This window comes from Mchenga conophoros, linkage group LG3 (assembly GCF_057382185.1).
Source record: "Mchenga conophoros isolate Kocher_MC1m ecotype Shallow Benthic linkage group LG3, M_conophoros_male_GT1.1, whole genome shotgun sequence".
NCBI classification, from domain to species: domain Eukaryota; kingdom Metazoa; phylum Chordata; class Actinopteri; order Cichliformes; family Cichlidae; genus Mchenga; species Mchenga conophoros.
In genome coordinates, this window is record NC_140528.1 from 9992987 (window position 1) to 10014763 (window position 21777).

General features: G+C 42.0%; 2 protein-coding genes and 1 pseudogene across 3 annotated transcripts in view; 2 read left to right on the forward strand and 1 right to left on the reverse strand.

Annotated features, from left to right (window-relative positions):
• Positions 1-21777, forward strand: part of LOC146577207 (NACHT, LRR and PYD domains-containing protein 3-like) — an 82021-nt gene that overhangs the window by 37176 nt on the left and 23068 nt on the right. The gene's annotated exons all lie outside the window — the stretch shown is intronic.
• LOC146577208 (uncharacterized) lies at positions 1901-4031 on the reverse strand (annotated as a pseudogene).
• On the forward strand, positions 15198-19463 carry LOC146577209 (protein NLRC3-like). The gene is made up of 2 exons (XM_085269720.1): positions 15198-15237; positions 17665-19463. Exons 1-2 carry the CDS (start codon positions 15198-15200, stop codon positions 19461-19463), a joined length of 1839 nt encoding a protein of 612 aa, XP_085125846.1.

Consider the following 21777-nt stretch of genomic DNA (forward strand, 5'->3'; position numbering starts at 1 on the left):
CTACAATGGAGAGGCCTTCAAAGATATGGTGAGAAGTTAGACTGCTAAGAATAAGACTGGGGATGCCTAGTGTTAGAGATCAATCACCTGAGCTTTTCTTTGTATTGTTGTGTGTTCTGTTTAGACTGAGGAGGACTGGAAAAAAGTTAAGATGAGTGATGTGGGGAGGAAACTGCAGGAAGAACATAAAAAGCTGGTAAATGAAACCCAGTCAGCGTTCGTCAGCCTAATATCATAGGTGGGTATTGGAGCTGAGTATCATCACTGATTTCTAGAACCTGTTCAATTCCAATTCACAAGGTCCCAATTAGATTCCATTTAATTCTTACTCAGAGAGTCAGAAACATTATAATTCTGATCATTTATCAGTACTGACACTTGTGAAACTTCATCAGAGGTGTGAGCATCACAGCAGATGCTTTTGTGTCAAAGTAACTGAGGATAAAACACAAAACCATGAAGCAGATTTTCCTGGCCTAGCTTTTTACAGTAGATAACCTTAAAAATATTATTCTGCAGTAGAACAAAAGCAGACGAGAACCACGACTCAACAAATGTACATTGGCTGATGCTGCTGAAGTGATTCAGAGGTTTTAATAAGAGGTTTTAATAGAGACACAGCAGAGCATTTTGCAGTTTCACTTAATTTGAAAAAAATAAATAAAATTTGGTATTGAACAGCAGAAATGAGGCTGTCTTGTCGGAAGTCATTAAAAAAAATGGCTGTAAACAACGGTAGACTGCTTCATAACAAGCAAGCGAATAATGCCAAAAACAGAGATTTGAGATGGGAAACGGTGTTCTTAAAGTACACTGAGAGAGGCAGAGAGCTGTGCTGTGTTGTTTTTCTGTGTGTGTTTTAATGGTGGTGGAAGCAAACCAGCAAAAGTAAGAGGGAATTCATGACAATGTTTATGTCAAGCGAAATGTGTCTTCTTTTGCTGCTGGTTTGGTTAGAGAGAGACAAAACGTGCAGCTTCAGGATCTGAGCAGCTTTCAGCACCAACGGCATCACAGCTCAGACTTGGATTCAGGATTAAGCCCTTTATGTTTGACTGTAGTGATTGTAGCTCTGTCCTTGTTATTAATCGCTTTAGTCAAACACAGCTATTGTTTGCTGGGATGTGTATATACTTGACAGTTTGTATCTCAGAGTTATCAAAGACACTGTGGATAATCATCAAGAGATTGTTGTCCTCTTAATAATGACCTATTTGATTGTTTGTTTTTTCTTCTTCTTACAGATTCTGGTATTTGGCCAAAAGAGAGCTTCACAATTCTTGGCTTCACCTGTGGTAGAAAAATGACTAAAGTTATGCAACACTCTCTAAAATTAAAGCTATGCAACGCTTTAACATGAATGGCGAAGGAGTGCATCTCTTTCACTGTCTCTTCCTGTCCTCTTCTCAGTCTTTGTTGTGGCACCTCTGCTATGTGTTATAGAAAGCACTTGGAATCATGTTCAATACAAAAACACCAAACTCGTGGGATTGCCCTAGCAAGCAGTTGGTAAAAACTAATTAAAACTGATATATATCAGCTTCACTTTCTAGCTGCAAAAGCACGTTTCTGCAAAAGCATGCAGTTTCCTGTCAGCACTTTTTGGCACAGAGTGTACTCAGAGTTAGGCCTTTCTTATATAAAGCAATATAATCAGCATATAAACATTTAAGATGATAAATTTAAAGCTCAACAGTAACTGCTATAAATATTATAACTACACATGTAGTGCTTTTGCTTAAGTAAATTATAGTTGGGATCATAATAAGAAAACATGTGTTTTTATTTTCTGTGTACCCTGGGTACAGACCAGTATAAACATGGGATTCTTCCCAATAAATGCTGTCTGATAATGCTTCATATTGCATTAAACACTAGATATGTAAGCAAACAAACAAAAACCCATAGAAGCCAGTTTTAATTATTAAATGTGACAATTACATGGAGATGGAAAGTAAACATGCTTATACACGTCTCTGTGATTACAGAAAATCCACACAGATGCTGTCAGAGCAGAGAATCTTTGATTTATCAGAATGATGAATGCAAATGATTTCATGAAATCTCACTCTTGTTCTGGGTTGTAAAATTCACCTGTCCAGTTAAACCGAATCCTTTGCAACACGGTTCTAAGAACCCTACCAACCTCATCCTCAGCTCTCTGCCTGTTGTCCTTTTCAGCTGAGTATTCATCCACATGTGTTTCAACTTCTCTCTCATTTTCAAGCAAATTGCTCAGGCTCTCAGCTTCAGCACAGTTACCATATGGCCACTCTGAGGTCTTCTGTGTTCAAGCCAAACAAATTCTTACATGATCTGCAAGGCTTCATTCTGGCACCATCACGGAGACAAAAAGCCTCACACCTGATATTTCCAGGTACTTCAATTGTTCCATCAAAGTAATCTTTCTGGACTGTGTTTGGATAATAGGTCATCACCGCACCAGATACATATTTATGCCATTTGCTAAGACAGGAGGCAGCAATCATAATTTTCCCAGCGTTAGGACCTTTGGTGGACATGGAGAATCCGTAGTACCTTTCTGATTTGTTGGTTTGGGATTTTTGAGAAATGCAGATGGTGGACGAGACGAAAGCTGTTTTTTTATTATTCTCTTCTAAGTCCAAGTCTGTGAGGAGATCTTGCAGACTCTGCTTTATTTGCTCTTCATTCTCTGAGTTATTTTGCAGGACGATCTGAAAACAGTTACAGATCTGGTCAAAGTGTTGCACCTGATTATATAGTTGTTTTTCATAGAAAGTTGATCAACATGTTTGTTTCGCTGCTTGACTTATTTAACTATGCAGGACCATTGGATGCTTTTGGTTTAGACATTTTAAGATAGGGGGTGAAACATGTCACAAAAATCTATTTAATTTTAAATCAATAAGAAAAAATCCATCTTTGTTCTCACTAATTTATAATTAAATTTGCTAATTGACCTTTTTTTTTCTATTTTGCTATGCCGGGCTGTCAAAACACGCTGAATTTAGAGTCTTTGAGCTGACTTAACAGATCCAGCAGCTACACAGTGACAGCATCATATACGCCTTGAAGACTGTAAGCATCTCCAATAATGAGTCTGTTAGACATTATTTAGAACTAACAAATTCTGAAGCAAGTCTCCAGCTCTCCTGCAGTCTCTGTGTTTGGTGGAGAAGTATAGCTAGAAGCATATGTTGAAGTATAAGGTACAGTATGGATTTTCTTTGGATTTCTCAGTAAAAAAGCACTTTGCATTATACTTTCCTAAAAACTGGAAGTTTGTCAGATTGACTGAAAATGTGAGAAGAGTTATCTTACCATGTCGAGCACACAGGAGAAGGGACTTCGCCTGGGAAGCTGAGTCGAATACAACTTAAAAGGCCTGGGATATCTTCTCATTAAAGAACCCAAAACAAAAGGATTAGGGAAGATTTCTTCTGGAGAAAAGGGGATGTTGTTGATTTTGCCCAGAAACAACATGCTGTGAAGGATCTGTTGAGTGAAAACATATTTGCTTATTGTTAGTAGTGATAAACAGGACTGTCTTAAAAGTGTCAAAGGTAACACACCTCATCCACCAAGTGTTGACTTCCCGGAGTCATGTAAGAGCCCCGAACCATCCTCTTGGTAATCTTGTAGGCATTAGTTTTGAACCTCCTTTGAGAAATTGTTGTCTTCTAAAATGATAATGATCGAGCAGTTAGGGATTTAAAAACACAGGAGATCTGATAACTTTGGCTACAGCAGAGTCTGCAGACATACCTATTTTGCTCTTGGTCGGCCTATTTTAAACATGAGAGAAAACATAGTTAGTGAAATGTTGATAACATACAATGACTATCATTGGTGGCTGAAAAGATGCCAGGTAACAAGTGAAAAGCTGCTACTTACCATCGCCACAGTCTAAGAATGAAACAGGAAACACTGAGCGAGTTGCCTCCATCTTAAAGCTGTTGATCATGTGATTTAAAGGAAAGCCACACCCAGCTCTTTCCTGGAATTTTACTCGACTGTAGAAAACTGCTCCATTTGCCCCGCCCACCCATGATCTTTAATATCTACCAAAAACAACCTTTTGGTTGTCAGTAACCAGTCGATCGTTTTCGCGATTAAAAAGTGGCTTTTTGCGGCGGCGTTCCCACCACGAGCAGAACTCCGGCTCAAAAACCGCTGTTTTTGAACACTTTTATTTACTTAAGCATTTTAATGGGCTTACTTTGAAACAAAGTGCGATTGAATGATTATTGTTATGTGTTGCCTTGAATTCGGCTATGCTGTCTGTTAGACAGCTGTTTTCCTTTATTGTTGTTTTTGTATTGTTTGTAGCGAACGCTACTGGAATGTATAGATTAAGCTACGTAGCCAAGATGATTAATAATTTAACTGTTGTACATTGGTTGATGATGATTTGCATTGTTACATAGGCTTGCAGAAAAATATATTTGTTTACCGGTAAACTGAATCGAACTTGATGTGCTAATGGACGTTTTTCTGACCTACAGGTCAGGTTTTGTTCCCTCCCTTTGAATTAATCTTCTTCATATTGAAGTGGCGAGCCGGTAGGACCATTCTTTGTTTCCCCTCTTTCCCCCACTTAGCCGTCTTTGGATTACGGACATATTTCCCCATTTGTATGAAGCTGGACCCTAAGGAGGAATACCTTAAAAGTGAACTTTAAAAAGAAGAGGACCAAAAAGGACTTTTGCACAGAAAGATCACAGCATTGATTTATTATTTAATTGTGGGCATTTATGTTGTGTGTTGTGTTAATTATTTTGTTCCATTTCCCCTTTCCTCCATTTATTCAATATATTTTTGGTACAAGATATTGCAGTCTTTGGTCTCATCATTCACACCATCTAGGCTCCATAAAGAACTATTTCTTCTGCGCATCAGTCAGTAAACTCATCCATTGAAATAAACTAGTCCTTAAATAACTTTGAGTTACACAGTGGCAAATGTAATAGAGAAAGACACAGGGCCACCTGAAATCTGTCGTCCTATCTGATTCAAAACCAACATGTAGGAGAATCTGGAATCTTTGATTTTGAGTTCAAAATAAAATATGGGTAAAATGCAGAAATGTTTTTACTAACATGTACTAACAGAGACTTGGAGGAGAGAGACCTAATGTTTAATAATCCACATTTCACTGTTTTACTCTTTGGTTCAGATGTGGATACTGTATTGTTCTTTCTTTGTGACTGTTTATGTTTAAGTTGTTTGTTGCTGGTTTTTAGTTTGTTTTTTGTCTGTTTGGAAGCTGACACAGTCTCTATGGAGATGGGTTTTTGGGGGGGTAGCAGGAGGAGAGAAGCTGCAGAGAGGCGTGTAAGACTGCAACTCTGCTTCCTGGTCCCAACTCTGGATAGTCATATTTTGGGGGGTTTAATAAACTACTACTGCATGATGTAAAGCTGAAGTATGACACAGCTTTATGAACCTCCTGTTATCCTGGTAGACGAGTACAGCAACAAATCTTTTACTTGAACATCTTCTGGCTCCAATAAGCTTTGAAATGTGACCATGAAGTCAGAGACACACTGACTGAAACCCACAGCTGTGACTGTGGATCACATCCACACACAGTGTAGCTGCTGTCTCTGTGTGAGGTCTGTGTATATATGTATATATTTATGTTTATATTCATATTCTCTTATTCCCCTTTATTTGATATCCTAATTCTGTGCTGTGTAAAAGTTTGTCGGTGTTCTGCTGCTACAAACTGGATTTCCTGGAGGATAAACATGAGGGATTCATATAGTTCTATCTCTCTGTTAAAATCCCCCAAAATAAATGAAATGTGAATTTCAGGCAGACGTGTTTTTAAAAGAGTCTCTTTAATGGAAAAATGTGTTTTTAAAACCAGCCAATAGGAGCGTCTGTGGATATCAGCTGAGGCTGAACTCAGGAACACCATCACATATAAATACACAGAATTAAATCACTAGATAAAAGACGTCATTAAATAAGGATCGAATCAACATGTCAGAGGTCAAAGGTCAGTCAGAAGAGGTGTGGTTAAACACTGGCAGTGCAGCGACCTAATGCAGTTTGGTTACCACCACGGGAAAAGCCCCGCCCCCTCTGAGCCTCCGCTGTGTCCTCAGCACATCCAGGAGCAGCAGGTCAGAGGGGGCGGGGCCATGTCAGGACTTATTTTAAGTAAAATTTAAAGTGGAGCGACGGCAGGAGTCACACAGCAGTAACCAGCTCTGTCTGCCAGGGTCAAAGGTCAAACAAGTCCTGCAGCTGACCCACACACAGACTTACACTGATCCACAGAGAGTGATGAATCCACACATCACTCGGCTGGAGGAAGCTGGGTTTTGTTAGATTATAATATTATTTTATGCCATGTTATACCCCTAATTAAAGATTGTGAATTATTATGTAGTTTTAGTTTGCATTATTCTCCTGAATTAGAAGAAGCTGATAACTATTGCATTAGTTAAACTGATGTGCATTATATTAAACTGTTGACTTATTGTGAATGAATGATATTGTTTATGATGCATTATACTGCTGAGTTATAAGAAATACTGTTTGCAGAAAGTCATCGCCTTATTTGTCTGATTAGAAGAGAACATGCTGGAGTTTTCTGCCCCATCTCAGCAGGAGCAGATAAACAGGGAGCCAAGGTCGTAGCTTAGGCGCTGTGTGAGAGAAAGCATGTGAATGTTTAGGCTTTTATGATAAGGTGGAGGCACCAGAGGCTATAAGAGTTTGAGCAATGCTCCACCATTTTGAGATCAGAGGCTGTCTGCATCAGTGTCCATCTCCCACGTGTGTGATCATTAAAATCATCGTTTGACTCAACCCGACCGGACCAGTGTTGTTATTGTGGTTTTTCTCTTGTCTCCATCCCCAATATTTTGAACTCGTAACATTTTCCACACCGTCCAATCAGAAACCAGTGTTGACGCTGAGACCCGTCTCTGTAACAGGAAGTCCATGAACAGGCAGACCCTCTGCAGCAGGCTGACCTGTGACCTCTGAGACAGAGGGAGGAGTTTGTGTCAGCAGGGGGCGCTGCAGCATCGCCTGAGAGCTTTAAGAACAACAGCAATAAACAGGAAGTGAAAGTCACACTTCTGTTGGTGTGCGTCATCAGCAGACCCCACCCTCTGCAGGAAGCTGAGATAAGAAGCAGCCAATCACAGAGCAGAGAGCATGTGACTTCCTGTTCCTGCTGTTACTGTGACAACAGCTCCTGGGACAGAGAGCAGCTTTCTAAAGAGGAAAGATGCTGCTGTCACCCCCGGGTGTCATGTGACCCACCTGATGTACCGATTTAAGACTGTAAGAACAATAATAACAACATGTTTTAGTCAGGTGATCCATGCAGAGCAGATCCATGTGACCAAACACAGCTGGATCACATGTTTCCTCTCCTGGAAACAGAAAGCCTTCATGTATAAAGGCTCATGTACCCACTGAGCCCTGGGGCCCGTTCTTCGTACGTCGCTTACTACATCCAAGATCAAATGACACATCCAAGATCAAATCATCGCGCTAACCGTGAGCTCGCTAATCCGGTTCCCCGAACACACCTGCTGTTGACGATTACTACAGCTGGACGCAGGAATGTGACATCACTGGGTGTCGTAAAAGGGGCTACGCATCGATAGTAGAAACATTGATCGGCAACCCGCTGATTGGTCGGCGAAAATGTCCAAGGGGCGTGCTCGGTATTTTCCGGCAGCAGAGCAAGAACTCATGAGTGAGGGATTTCAGGAGTTTCAGAGTTTAATCAGAATGCAAGAGAACACTGCAAAGGCTGCAAAAGCAAGGAGAGAGGGCTGGCAGAAAGTTGCTGACAAATCAAACTCGTAGGTAATTTAATAATAACAATAATGATAATGGATTGGGTTTATATAGCGCTTTCCAAGGCACCCAAAGCGCTTTACGATACCACTATTCATTCACTCCCACATTCACACACTGGTGGAGGCAGCTACGGTTGTAGCCAGGCTGCCATATCGCGCCATCGGCCCCTCTGGCCAACACCAGTAGGCGGTAGGGTAGATCTATCATATGACACTATATTGTCCAATATCATATGGCATTATATTATATTATAATATGTTATATTATATCCCCTTTCACATTAGAGCCACAACAGGACCCACAAGAACATGGGAACAAGTAAAAGTGGAATACAGGAGTATTCTACAGAATGGTAATATTTATCTCTTAGATTGCTTTGCGTCTCTTGGCAAGGTAATACTGGCCTGTAATACTCTGTTAGTTTGTTCATAACAGCAACCAAGAAAAGGGCAGAGCAAAAAAAGACAGGTGGTGGTCCTGCACCCCCTCGTCAACAAGTTGGTTAAGTAAATAATACCCTCACGGGAATATCGATATCTCTCTATGAGCACACTGTCGCGCTGAGCTAAAGGATCCTGTCTGTCCCGCAATATACGCTGAATTCTGAGGACTCTCCTTATCAATCTTGCACCTTCCGCAATGGGTTGGTCGCGTATACGGACAGGACATGGCTGCGACAGGCTTCCCAAATCCACCTTCGCTTTTATAGCCGTGGTCTCTCATCTTGATTACACGAAGTAATTTACAATTACTACTCTGAAATATGAATTACATCTGTAATAATCACATACATGTAATAGAATGTTAATAGTACATTTCCCTTTTTTAGGGAATGACCTGTATGTATCTGTGTGACATCAATAAAAGGATCAAGTGCTGCATTATCTTTAGTTACATTGATAATATTTATTTATGGTGAAACAGTGGAAAAATATCGCTGTTGCTTTCGTATAAATGAAGCGGACATACCTGCGTGGCCGCGATCTAATCCTGTTTACATAAAGTAAACCTGCTCCCGAGCAGGTTTACGCTTACGGCTCTGTTGCTATGACAGCAAGTCCCGGATGAGCTTCGGGGAACCGACTGATCCAGGATCACGCGAAATCGTCAACAATCTAATCCGGCTAACCTACTTAGCGAGGTACGAAGAACGGGCCCCTGCTCTCAGATCTGTGAGGCTTTAACAAACAACAGTTTAAAGTCATGTTTAGCATCTTCTGTCAGTGTGGAAGGTCACACACTTTCCTGAGTGTTGAACCCTGAACTACTAGCTGTTCATGTCAGCCTGGACATAAATACAGACCTGCCTGCTGTCATAGACCCCAGCACTCACATGTTACTTATAAGTGACTCATATGTATGCATGTATATATTGTGTATATTGTGCTATTTCTTACTTAGTGTGTTGTGTCTTTGTTCCTGTTTGTGCTGCAGCACTGTAACCTAAATAATTTCCCCTGGGGATCAAAAAAGTATTCTGATTGTGATTAAATGAAAGCAGTCAGAGCAGAGGACGGTGATGTAAGGAATGGGATTTTAATCAGCCAGTCTCCTTTAACTCTCAGCATCACAAAGTAATGTGGTAACATCTGGACTGATGTGTTTACTGTCAGCTAGTTTAAATGCTGTAGGCTGCAGCCGCTGCTCTAACACTATAACTGTAACAGGGCTCAGTGCTGCTTCTAACAGTCTGAGCTGCTTCAGGCTTTATTTGTGAGGAGCACAGCAGCTTACAAACACGTGGCTGGGCCTGGACCCAAAGGAGTGTTTGTTAAAGCCTGCAGTGAATCCAGCAGCAGGATGATGGAAATGCAACACAGCAATGATGAAGAGGAGCAGCATTAAAGCCAAAGTCCAGTTCATACAGTTAGGTCCATAAATCAAATAAGGGAAAATAAAATGTTGTTGGATGCACCTGTCTGCACCCTTAATGCTCTCTGGTCGCTATGGTAACGCGTAAACATTTCTTTCAAAATAAGACACACGACTACAACACGGGAAAAGACCCAGGGAAACGAAGGTAACGATAAAAACCCTGAAAACCATTGTTGGATTTATATTTTATCATTGTCATTGTTATTGGGGAATATCTAACCATATATGCTTAGAGGTGTAGAACCAATTGTGTAATGATAGTAGTCTTTAAAGACTTTGTGTGACTCCAGAGTGTTCTGGCATTCACACCCACGTCCTGGGATCATGGGAGAGGTGCTACCTTCTTATTGTTTTGTGGTAGGATGTCTGTTTTAGTCTAAGTGCCTTTTGTTTAGATGAACTGCTGGACTTCCAGACCAGCAGGTTTAGGGAAGTCGTTTATGGGGTCACACTCTGACTCCACACACACACACACACACACACACACACACACACACACACACACCTACATAGCATACAGACTGGTACCTTTGTTCACGTGTATGTTAATGAACCTATGTATATTCATGTAACCTCAATAAAAGAACAGTGTTACGAGGGAACGGACGAGAGCGACTGTGGTCAAGCGAAGGAACGGCATTGGTCCAGTTCTCTCCCGTGCACGAGAAACATAAAGAACTACTCGTGTCTTGGGTGAACCCATTGTGAGATCTAGCCCCACGCTATCATGTGATTTCCTGTGATCAAATGTCCCAGGATGTGAGTGGGCGTTAAGACGTCCATGTCCCTCTTCAAGCAACTTAAAGAAGTCCAGACGCTTTTCTTTCCAAGCTCCTTCAACAACATCATTCATAGAACAACTTCCAGCTTCTTTTGCTCGGCTACAGTTTGGATGGATTTGCAGATGCAACAAGACTAAAATGGTTAGGGTCAGGAGGTCAAAGGTCAGAGCTCCTGTGGGTCTGAGGGCGGCCTCACGCTGGAGAAGGATGAAGGAGTCTGACCTGAGCCAGTGTTTGACATGAACACATCAGCACTGCTGTCAGTGAGCCTAACGACAGCCGTTAGCATCATTTCAGTGTTTCAGTCATAAAAACACTTCCTGTCTCTGTGGTGGTTACAGTGACATCATGCAGTTTGTGCTTTGACCTCCAGAGGGCGACAAATCAGCACAGACAGAGAGCTCCATTCAAACTTTGCTGCCATCAGGAATAATTCTTCAAATATAATCATCAGTGTTTGAGCAGTTATGATATCAGGGACAATCTAGACATGTGTGACAATACTGAACATGTCACATGACACACCTCAAACATCATGTGATCCACTCTCAGTCTGCACTTTCATTCATGACTTCAACAGGTTGAAATGAGCTTTGAAGAAACATTCAGTGAAATAAATCTTTCATGGATTCATGTGAGCAGCAGATGAACTTTGTACCAACAACATCTTCAATAACAGAGTCTGAATGAAGCTCAGGTGTTGATGCTGCTCACTGATTGGACGCTTGCTTTCAGCTCTGCTCTCAGTCTTTACTGCACAGGTGAAGGTAGAAAGTGTGACTGGATCTATAGACTGGAAACAGAGAAACATGCTGAACATTTGAAGCTTTGCAGCAGAAATGTTCATGTTACAAACACAGCAGAGCTGATCTGGGATCAGTGTGTTCACACCTGCAGCTACAACAAGGTTTCATGTCTCCACACGTCAGCATGTGAACTTTACTCTGACTCAGTCTGAGCAGTCAGACGGCATATTTTTAAAGTTAACACATCAGCACACACAGAGCTGAGCCCCTCCCACCTGTGCTGAGTTTCAGGTGGAGCCCCGCCTCCTTCCAGGAAGCAGCTCACCTGTGTGTCCGTGTTTAGTGTCCAGGTGTGGAGTGGAGCTTGTTGTTGGTGTGTGAAGAAACTGTAAGTTTGCTTTGTTTCCTCCTTTAACAGTTTGTCTTTAGGAACTTTACTGTTTGTTCAGCTCGTGTTTGATTTCTTCACACAACAAACTGTGTGTGTTTGTATTTCCGGTCTCTCCATTAAAGTCAGTGTGTAATGTTTCCTGGCTAACATCAGCTGTGTGCAGCTTAGTTCAGCACAAATCTGCCGCTCCATAGTTCACGGTAACGGACTCACAGCTGGACCAACGAGGCCGAGTGTGTCCGCCACTCTGAGCTACGTTCGTGTTTGTGTACTTGTAGTTTGTACTTTGAGTTCACTCAGAGCCCACAGAGGACGCAGCGTACGTGATGACGTCACAGCCCTTTACCTCCTTTACTGTCACTGTGATTAATGTTTACACACGAGACACCTGCAGAGCTCTGACGCTGAGCTAGCACACAGCATGCTAACACTAAGCTAACACTAAGCTAACCTAGAACCCAGAGTGAGGTTAAAGCTGAGTAAACACTGACCCCAGACCAGCACCGTGATAAAGTGAGCTGCTGCTGCTGAACTTGAACAGGTAACAAAGTGATGAGCAGTCAGGCTGCAGGTTTCTACCTGTTCATGTTTCTACAGTAGAATCACTTTGAAGTGTCTTTGTGCTGTTTCATCTTTGATTTGTGTTCATAAACACTCAGAGAAACATCACGTGACCTCATCAGGATCTGTGTTGGTGTGTGGGGCTGTACCTCAGCTTTATGTTGTTACATGCTCATTTGTTCATTTCACACAGTGACATCAAAGTAATGTTATGAGGAGTAATGAAGTAACGTACTCCATTACTTTTAATTAAAGTGTTCTGTGTAATATGTGTAATAATGACTGTTTTGAGTAATGACCAACACTGATCACAACAAAGAGGAAATGCCTCCAACATGCACAAACATTTGAGCCACAACATGCAGTTAATGTGCACAAATGTCTTTGATATGCTGCTCAGTGATGGTGGTGACTGTCAGAGCAGAGCTACTGAGAATCAATAAGTAATATCAATGATGGGATCAGAATCACTAAATTCTTCTCATCCCTGTCAGTATCATACATGTGCTGTATAATGTGATAAATGTAGAGGTGCTGGCTGTTCTCTCACTCTGCTGTTTAGCTGTAAAGGACGCCTCCCTGCCTTTGTCTCATTCATGACCTTTAATAGTCTCTTCTAACATGCAGAGATCTGTATGATCTGTTTCATAGAGTCTAACCAGCCTGTACAGGTAACAACAACAGTCACTGCATCACTGACACACAAACGTCATCTCTGTCAATAACAACATTCATACATGGAATAAAAACACATCAGTGGATCATTGCTGGAGCTGATGTTTGTGCTCCTGGTGCAAAGGCTCTCAGTTTCCTCCTTGAAATAACATCAGTGGTGGGTCAGCGACATGCTTTCTTTCCCTCTCAGGTTTAAATATCTGGGACTCTCCACCGTTTGGTTTTAGAGCTGAAGAAGCTTCTCAGATGAAACGTCTTCCAGAAACTTAAAGACGTCTCTTTTCTCTCCAAGCTCCTTAGATCACATGACCTGGATGACTGAACCTACAGATATATTGACCTGGTTTCATGGTCACATGACAGGTCAGAGGTCAGCGACTGTAACTCAGTTCCTCCTGTTAATGTGAACTCACTGAGTGTTTGTGGTTTACCTCTCAGACTGACTGAAGATGATGATGGAGGAAGAGGAGGACAGAGCAGAGTCTGCAGGGTCCAGCTGTCCGTCTGTGAGGAGTGACCGGTCCAAAGGTTATAATCCAGACTTCAGTGGTGAACCTGGAGCAACGAGGTCAGAGAGCTGAACTCACTGAGTAACAGAAATAATTCTGCACTGACATTATAATCAGTGTTGACTCTGGTTGATTGTCTGACTGTGTTTGTGAGCTGAGAGGAAATGAAAATGAGTTTGTAACAAAAATCAGTTTTGTCCAGTTTTCCTGTAAAAAGCTGAACTCTAATCTAAGAGGATGTTACTGACAGGAAACAGCTGCATTATCTGCAGTCTGTGTGATCACAGCTGCTTCAATCATGTTTGTGTCTGCAGAGGTCAGAGGTCACAGTCTGCAGGGTCCAGCTGTCCGTCTGTGAGGAGTGACTGGTCCAAAGATTATAATCCAAACTTCAGTGGTGAACCTGGAGCAACGAGGTCAGAGAGCTGTGATGACTCCTTTACATGTTTGTGTTTCCTGGATAAATATGACCTGAAACATCCTCAGATTGTTACAAAGATTCATTAAAAAGAAAACAATGAAAGAGAAAAGATCCAAATGTTCGACTTGGTCATTTGCTGTTTGAGGACAGTGATGCTCATATCTGTGGGGAAAGTGTGACCTGAGTGGGTTCATGTTTGTCTTTAAAGAACAGAGCTGCTCTGATTCTCTTTGTGTCTGATCTGTTAAACAGTCTGAGAGGTCACACAGAGACCCAGCAGCTAAAGCCTGGATCATACTGGCTGCTGTTACTCCATCAGGACAACACTGAACCACAGTGGTGTGGATGTAGTGGATAAATCCCACCATACTGATGCTCAGAGTTAACCACAGGGAACAAAACCAGATGTTACCTTCAGATTGTGACCTTTGGAGTGGACGATGCAGATTTCAATAGAGAATAAATGTTGTTGTTTTTCAGCTGTGAAGAAAGAATCAAATTTTCTGAACTTAAGAATTTATGATGCTGGAAACAACATGGAGACTATAACACAACATTTCCACTGTGTTCATAGAATGAATGTAAAACTGTCAGACATTCATTAAATATGCAAAATGTCTACAGAAGCATCAGAGGGTCAGACGTGAAGCACTCAGTGATTTTGATCAAATGACTCATCAGTTATTGATCTGTACTACACTGATCTACCACGTTAGTAAAGCTGGTGTTCTGGTGGTGGAGGGAGACTCGGATCATGTTCTGGTTTTGGAGCAGTGATCTGCTGATGGTTCAGTTTAATGAGCTTCTTCAAAATCATCCCTGACATCACCACTGAAAGGACGTCCATGAAAACAGACTGAAAATTACTGATATGTTCACAATCTGAGAGTTTAAAACTTGACAGACTTGATTCAGATGAAGTTATTTGAGCAGAAACTCCTGGATCTTTATCCTGTGTTGATCTAATCCTTCATGGTTCCTCCACAGAGTGGAGCAGCAGAGCTCAGAGGTTCCCAGTGGTCAGTCTGCCCAGCAGCATCAAACACAGCTGGACTCCATATTTATGGTCTGTACATGTACAACAACTACTTTAATATTAATAATAATGCATTTATTTATAGGTCCCTTTCAGAACACCAAGGACTCTGTGGACTAAATGACCAAAAGAAAACAAACTTTGAAATCAGACGGTGCAAATGTGATCACAGGGAAACGTTTTAAACATCGAGGCTTTAAACAGAAACCAAAGTGAAACAGTTTGTAGTCGAGATCAGTGGGAATGAAGCTGAATAACTGTTTCTTCAATAACTTTGAGCAATAAATGACAAATATGATGGAAATTAGCAGCATTAGCACTTACTAATGATGTGAGCTGACACTCGGCTGTATTGAGACGACCACATTAGGTGGTCCTCAACTGTAATGGAAACCAGTGGATCCAGTCCAGTCGTGGTGACCTGTGGTGAGTCGATCTGAGCAGCTACTAATGGAAACAGGGCCATAGATGTGTTTGTGCTTAATAACAGTGAATCACATGAGTTTTACATTACTGTTAAAATCTCATGTTGTTTGTTAAAGTGTGCAGTTCAGGGTGTGTTACTAAAACACTTTCCAAAGACCCAGCCCCCATAAAAAGCAGCCAAACAGCTTCTAAGAGTTACACACCCACACATATCTATCAGGTTAACTCTGGTCTAACACACTTGGATTTAGCTTGAAGAGTGTTTCTGTACGAGGACTGAAAATGATTTAATAAGCAGCCAATGTCCAAAGAACAACTTTGACACACCTTCATAAAACCTGCAGAGCAAAGAAAAACTAGCTGAAAGTCTGGCTGCTCTTATGAAAAGTACAGAGAAATTATGGGTCGCTCAACACTTGTGCACAATATAAGAGTTTAAATAAATCAAAAGAATAACTCAAAGTCCTACAATTATACTGAGAAAATCATCTACAGCTAACTATCCAAGTGGATTTGTTTAAGACAGCTCCATCTGCTGGTGGCCCTCTGCAGGTGCATGAAAGGGGCGTGTTTATAGTGAAAGTAGTAGAGGAAGTAAACCCCACGGGAAGGAGGAGGACTCTCAGCGGCTTCCAGCTCATATTCAGACATTTGACTTCTCACTGAAAGCAGCAAGTTTGAGTGTCTGTACCTTAGTTAGAAGAGATAACATGTCAGTAGTAATTAGAGTTGATTGAGCAATGCTGTCCTTGTAATGTAGTTTATGATTTTTATGGACAAGTCCAGTTTTTCTGTAGAGCCTCTCAACTTGGTGACAGCAGCAGTGGAAGTTCACGTGTAAACCAGAGCAGCAAATCAGGTCCAAATGTGTTGTTCACAGTGAGTGGGATCATCATTGGCTGCTATGTTAACCTCCTGCAGCAGGATGTGTTTGGTCAGAGAATGGATAGATCACGAAGTCATTGTTGAGTTTAGGGAGACAGTAGACAGTTGGAGGAGGTTCAGCCAGTTGACACACAGTAGATAAAATAACTGAAGGCAGGAGCAGACACCTGTATGACTTTCCACCTCTCACATAGATTATTGTCCCTGGGCAGCGCCACAGGGCTGGTAGATGTAAACAAAGCTGGAGGAGAGGATTTATTCATCTGAGAAAAGTCACAGAGTTGTGTCTTGATGCTCAATCATCCAGGTACGTAAATCCCAAAAAGCTTGATTCTGTTCATCTGGATGTTTTCAGTGGGAGAAACGTTCCATCATCATCAGGTGACTTCTTCAGTCTCAGCTGACTGCAGGTTTCAATCTCATAAACAGGACATTTGTATGACTGAAACCAGCCCACTGAAGGAACAATGGGCTGGGAGGTCAGTTCATTGATCATTGGTACACATATTGTCAGGACCATTGATCAATGGTTGTTGATCAATGGTCATGAGTCCAGTTCACAGAGAGCTGGGGAATGGCTGCAATCACAGCATGTAAGATGGTGACAGTTGTACCCTTAGGCCCCTCCTTCATTCAGAGATGGTCTTTCCTTTTCACATAAATGGCCTCCTTGACTCCGCCCTCAAACCAGCGTTCACATTTACTCAGGACCTTCTTGATGTGAAGTTCTTCTGCTTCGCTGGCTGCTGTGTCTGTGGGGATGGTGTTTGTTCTGTGTTGTAGCGTCCTGATGACGCCCAGTTTGTGCCCCAGTGGATGATGAGAGTCAAACCTTAAATACTGATCTGTATGTGTAAACAGAGTGAACCTTTAAGACCAGTTGTCTGTACGATCAACTCAGTCACCTGAAACATCTCCAAGTTTCTGGCTTTGATCATCAACCTGTTGGTAGTTCAGCTCTGAACACCAGTGAAATGTTTCTCCCACTGAAATCGCTGCATTCATATGAACAGCATCAACGTTTTGGGATCTTGGAGTTGTGGACAAAGTCTCAGTTAATCAGATAAAGTCAAACCTATAATTGGTAAAGAGTTCGTGGATGATATGCCCCTTGATGGTAAAGAAGTGGATGTTGTGTGGACTAAAGTTCAGAGTGGTGGGTCATTCATAAAGTATTCTGTTCCAGCTGCTGGAGGACAACATCATCACTTTTGTGAAGAACGAGCTGAAGAAGATCCAGAAGGCTCTGAATCCAAATAAGCCCCAGTGCTTGGAGTTTCAGAGGGAGGATGATGAGCAGAGGAGAAACAGCAGAGAGGCATTTGTGAAGATCACAGTGGACTTCCTGAGGAGAATGAAGCAGGAGGAGCTGGCTGACCGTCTGCAGAGACGTAAGAGGATTTATCTAAAGATTTAAGCTGCTGGATAAATGAGAGACTTGTGACACCAGTGTGTTCAGTCATTTCTCAGTGGGTCAGAAATTGTCATCAGCATTTTGTAAAATATGATTGTTAAAGTTGTATTTTTATTATTATTATTCAGAACTTCCAGCTGCTGTTTGTCATCGTAACCTTAAATCCACCCTGAAGAAGAAGTTCCAGTGTGTGTTTGAGGGCATCGCTAAAGCAGGAAACCCAACCCTCCTGAATCAGATCTACACAGAGCTCTACATCACAGAGGGAGGGACTGCAGAGGTCAATGATGAACATGAGGTCAGACAGATTGAAACAGCATCCAGGAAACCAGACAGACCAGAAACAACCATCAGACAAGAAGACATCTTTAAAGCCTCACCTGGAAGAGATGAACCAATCAGAACAGTGCTGACAAAGGGAGTGGCTGGCATTGGGAAAACAGTCTTAACACAGAAATACAGCCTGGACTGGGCTGAAGACAAAGCCAACCAGGACATCCAGTTCATATTTCCATTCACTTTCAGAGAGCTGAATGTGCTGAAAGAGGAAAAGTTCAGCTTGGTGGGACTTGTTCATCACTTCTTTACTGAAACCAAAGAAGCAGGAATCTGCAGCTTTGAAGACTTCCAGGTTGTGTTCATCTTTGATGGTCTGGATGAGTGTCGACTTAATTTGGACTTCAACAAAACTACAATCCTAACTGACCCTAGAAAGTCCACCTCAGTGGATGTGCTGCTGATAAACCTCATCAGGGGGAAACTGCTTCCCTCTGCTCGCCTCTGGATAACCACACGACCTGCAGCAGCCAATCAGATCCCTCCTGACTGTGTTGGCATGGTGACAGAGGTCAGAGGGTTCACTGACCCACAGAAGGAGGAGTACTTCAGGAAGAGATTCAGAGATGAGGAGCAGGCCAGCAGCATCATCTCCCACATCAAGACATCACGAAGCCTCCACATCATGTGCCACATCCCAGTCTTCTGCTGGATCACTGCTACAGTTCTGGAGGATGTGCTGGAAACCAGAGAGGGAGGACAGCTGCCCAACACCCTGACTGAGATGTACATCCACTTCCTGGTGGTTCAGGCCAAAGTGAAGAAGGTCAAGTATGATGGAGGAGCTGAGACAGATCCACACTGGAATAAAAAGAACAGGAAGATGATTAAATCTCTGGGAAAACTGGCTTTTGATCAGCTGCAGAAAGGAAACCTGATCTTCTATGAATCAGACCTGACAGAGTGTGGCATCGATATCAGAGCAGCCTCAGTGTACTCAGGAGTGTTCACACAGATCTTTAAAGAGGAGAGAGGACTGTACCAGGACAAGGTGTTCTGCTTCATCCATCTGAGTGTTCAGGAGTTTCTGGCTGCTCTTCATGTCCATCGGACCTTCATCAACTCTGGACTCAATCTGCTGGAAGAACAACAAACAACCTCCAAGCGGTCTAGTTTTTTTAGAAAAAAAGAGTCTCTCCACCAGAGTGCTGTGAACAAGGCCTTGCAGAGTCCAAATGGACACCTGGACTTGTTCCTCCGCTTCCTCCTGGGTCTTTCACTGCAGACCAATCAGACTCTCCTACGAGGTCTGCTGACACAGACAGGAAGTAGCTCACAGACCAATAAGAAAACAGTCCAGTACATCAAGAAGAAGCTCAGTGAGAATCTGTCTGCAGAGAAAAGCATCAATCTGTTCCACTGTCTGAATGAACTGAATGATCGTTCTCTAGTGGAGGAGATCCAACAGTCCCTGAGATCAGGACGTCTCTCCACAGATGAACTGTCTCCTGCTCAGTGGTCAGCTCTGGTCTTCATCTTACTGTCATCAGAAGAAGATCTGGATGTGTTTGACCTGAAGAAATACTCTGCTTCAGAGGAGGCTCTTCTGAGGCTGCTGCCAGTGGTCAAAGCCTCCAACAAGGCTCTGTGAGTAAATCTGTGATCATGTTTATTTTTAAAATGTTGATTAAAAGTGGTCATAGATTTCTTCCATGACAGATCCATGTCCTAAAACCATGAGCCAGCGTAGTTGTATAGTATAAAAGAAAAAAGGAGAACTTTTGACCACAATATTGTAACTTGAATGAACTTTTGATACAGCCTTTAAACATAAAATTTATGAACAGAATCGGTGACAAAGGGCAGCCCTGGTGGAGCCCATCACCCACCGGACTTATTACTATCCAACTTATTGCCGGCTATGCCAACCAAGCTCTTGCAATGGTTGTAAAAGGATCGAATGGCCCGTAGCAATGGCCATGAAATGTTTCTCAGTTTTATTATTTTCAGTCACATCTGTTTTTGATTATTAACTGAATATTTTAAAATTCAGGCTTTTTATGTTATACAAAACATATTTTCTTATGTCTTGTATTGATTCTGAAGGAATAGTTTTCATCAGTATCGCAGATACCAGCCTGAATTTTACTTTGTATTGGATCAGAAAGGAAATCAGTGGCATCACACATCACTTACAGCAACTTCAGTACCTCTTCATTTTAATAAACTGGGGGAGGGGCACCAAGATTCAGTATGAGATGAAGAATTATTTTTAACTGTAAGGTTGGAGAAATCTGTTGTTGGAAATTGGAAGAACAGGTCATCTTAAAAATCACTGCATTGTAGTTTTATTCAGGCCCCTTCAATCTGTGATCGCTGTTGCTTTGCATTGTAAATGCTACTATTACAAAAGTCACAAATCTTAGTGTATGTGTGTGTTGTTGGGTAATAAACCAAAAGAACAGAATCTACCAGCACCTCACTGATTTCTGCTTAAAAACAACAAAAAAGCAATAAAGCTCTGATTTGTTTGGTTGATCTTGTCTCCCTTCCACCTTGATTTCAGACTGAGTGGCTGTAACCTGTCAGACAGAAGCTGTGAAGCTCTGTCCTCAGTCCTGAGCTCCCAGTCCTCCCGTCTGACAGAGCTGGACCTGGGTAACAACAACCTGCAGGATTCAGGACTGAAGCTTCTGTCTGCTGGGATAAAGAGTCAATACTGCAAACTGGAAACGCTGAGGTCAGATCAAGCAATATCGATTTTTTTTTCATCAATTAACATCATTTAATCAATTTAATTTGGAAAAAATTAACATTGTGTGTATGTTTTGTTTTTTTAATGAATCTGTGCAAGTCACAGTAAACTGCCACATTTGTCTTTTGTAACATGAGGCAATAAGGATTCCAGCATGTCCTGAAACAGTGTTGAAATACTGTAAATGTAGTAGCTCCTCATGGCGCCATGAATATACTTGAACACAAGTGTTTCATGTCTTCTTGTCATCCTTTCTTCAGACTGAGTGGCTGTAACCTGTCAGACAGAAGCTGTGAAGCTCTGTCCTCAGTCCTGAGCTCCCAGTCCTCCCGTCTGACAGAGCTGGATCTGGGTAACAACAACCTGCAGGATTCAGGAGTGAAGCTTCTATTTTCTGCAGTGGAGAGTCCAAAGTGTACACTTGGGATTCTCAGGTCAGGATTCAGTCTTTTCTGATGATGATTTAAAACCTGAGTCAGGTCGATAAATGGCTTACTCATTTACAACAGACATGATTTGTTAAATCACCTTATATATGTGTGCTTAAGTTCTGTGCTGCTCTGATTTATTGCCCGTGCTGTCTTTCAGTTCAGCTTTGTCGAGTCTCTGGTAGGATTTCTTTTACATGACCTGTGTAAAAACAAAACAGTAAACACATTAAGCTGAAGTAAGATGCACAATTTGAAAAATGGGGCACAAAAAATGTTGCTGCTTTCTGGAAAGTGCGTCTAAGAAGACCCAATGGAGAAAGTGAAGAGAAAAATCAAAGATTAAGAAGAAGAAAATGGCAGAGGCAGTTTCTCTTGGACTGCCTGCAGATGGGGCGAGACTCTAGAAACAGGGATGATTGGAGAAAATGTAAAGAGGCCAGGGCCCTATTTCAGGAAGCCGGTTTAGTGCAAACTCTGAGTAAGTATACCCTGAGTTAATGAAAACTCTGGGTTTTCAGTTTCACAAAGCGAGTTTAGATTAATCCTGAGTGAGTCACTATGACGACACACTCTGTGAAGCTAACCTGCTCCCTAGCAGGTTTACTTCAACTAACCCTGACGTTCTCCGCCTCTGTGTCGGAAACCTGACTGTAGGAAGTGTCAGACATGGCGTGCCCCTTCCTTGAAGAGCCAGTAGATGTTGAAGCCCAAATTCTCCGCAGAGCTCTCCGCCAGGAGAGAGTGATTAGAGCGCGTTTGGACATTTTATCATTTCCTGA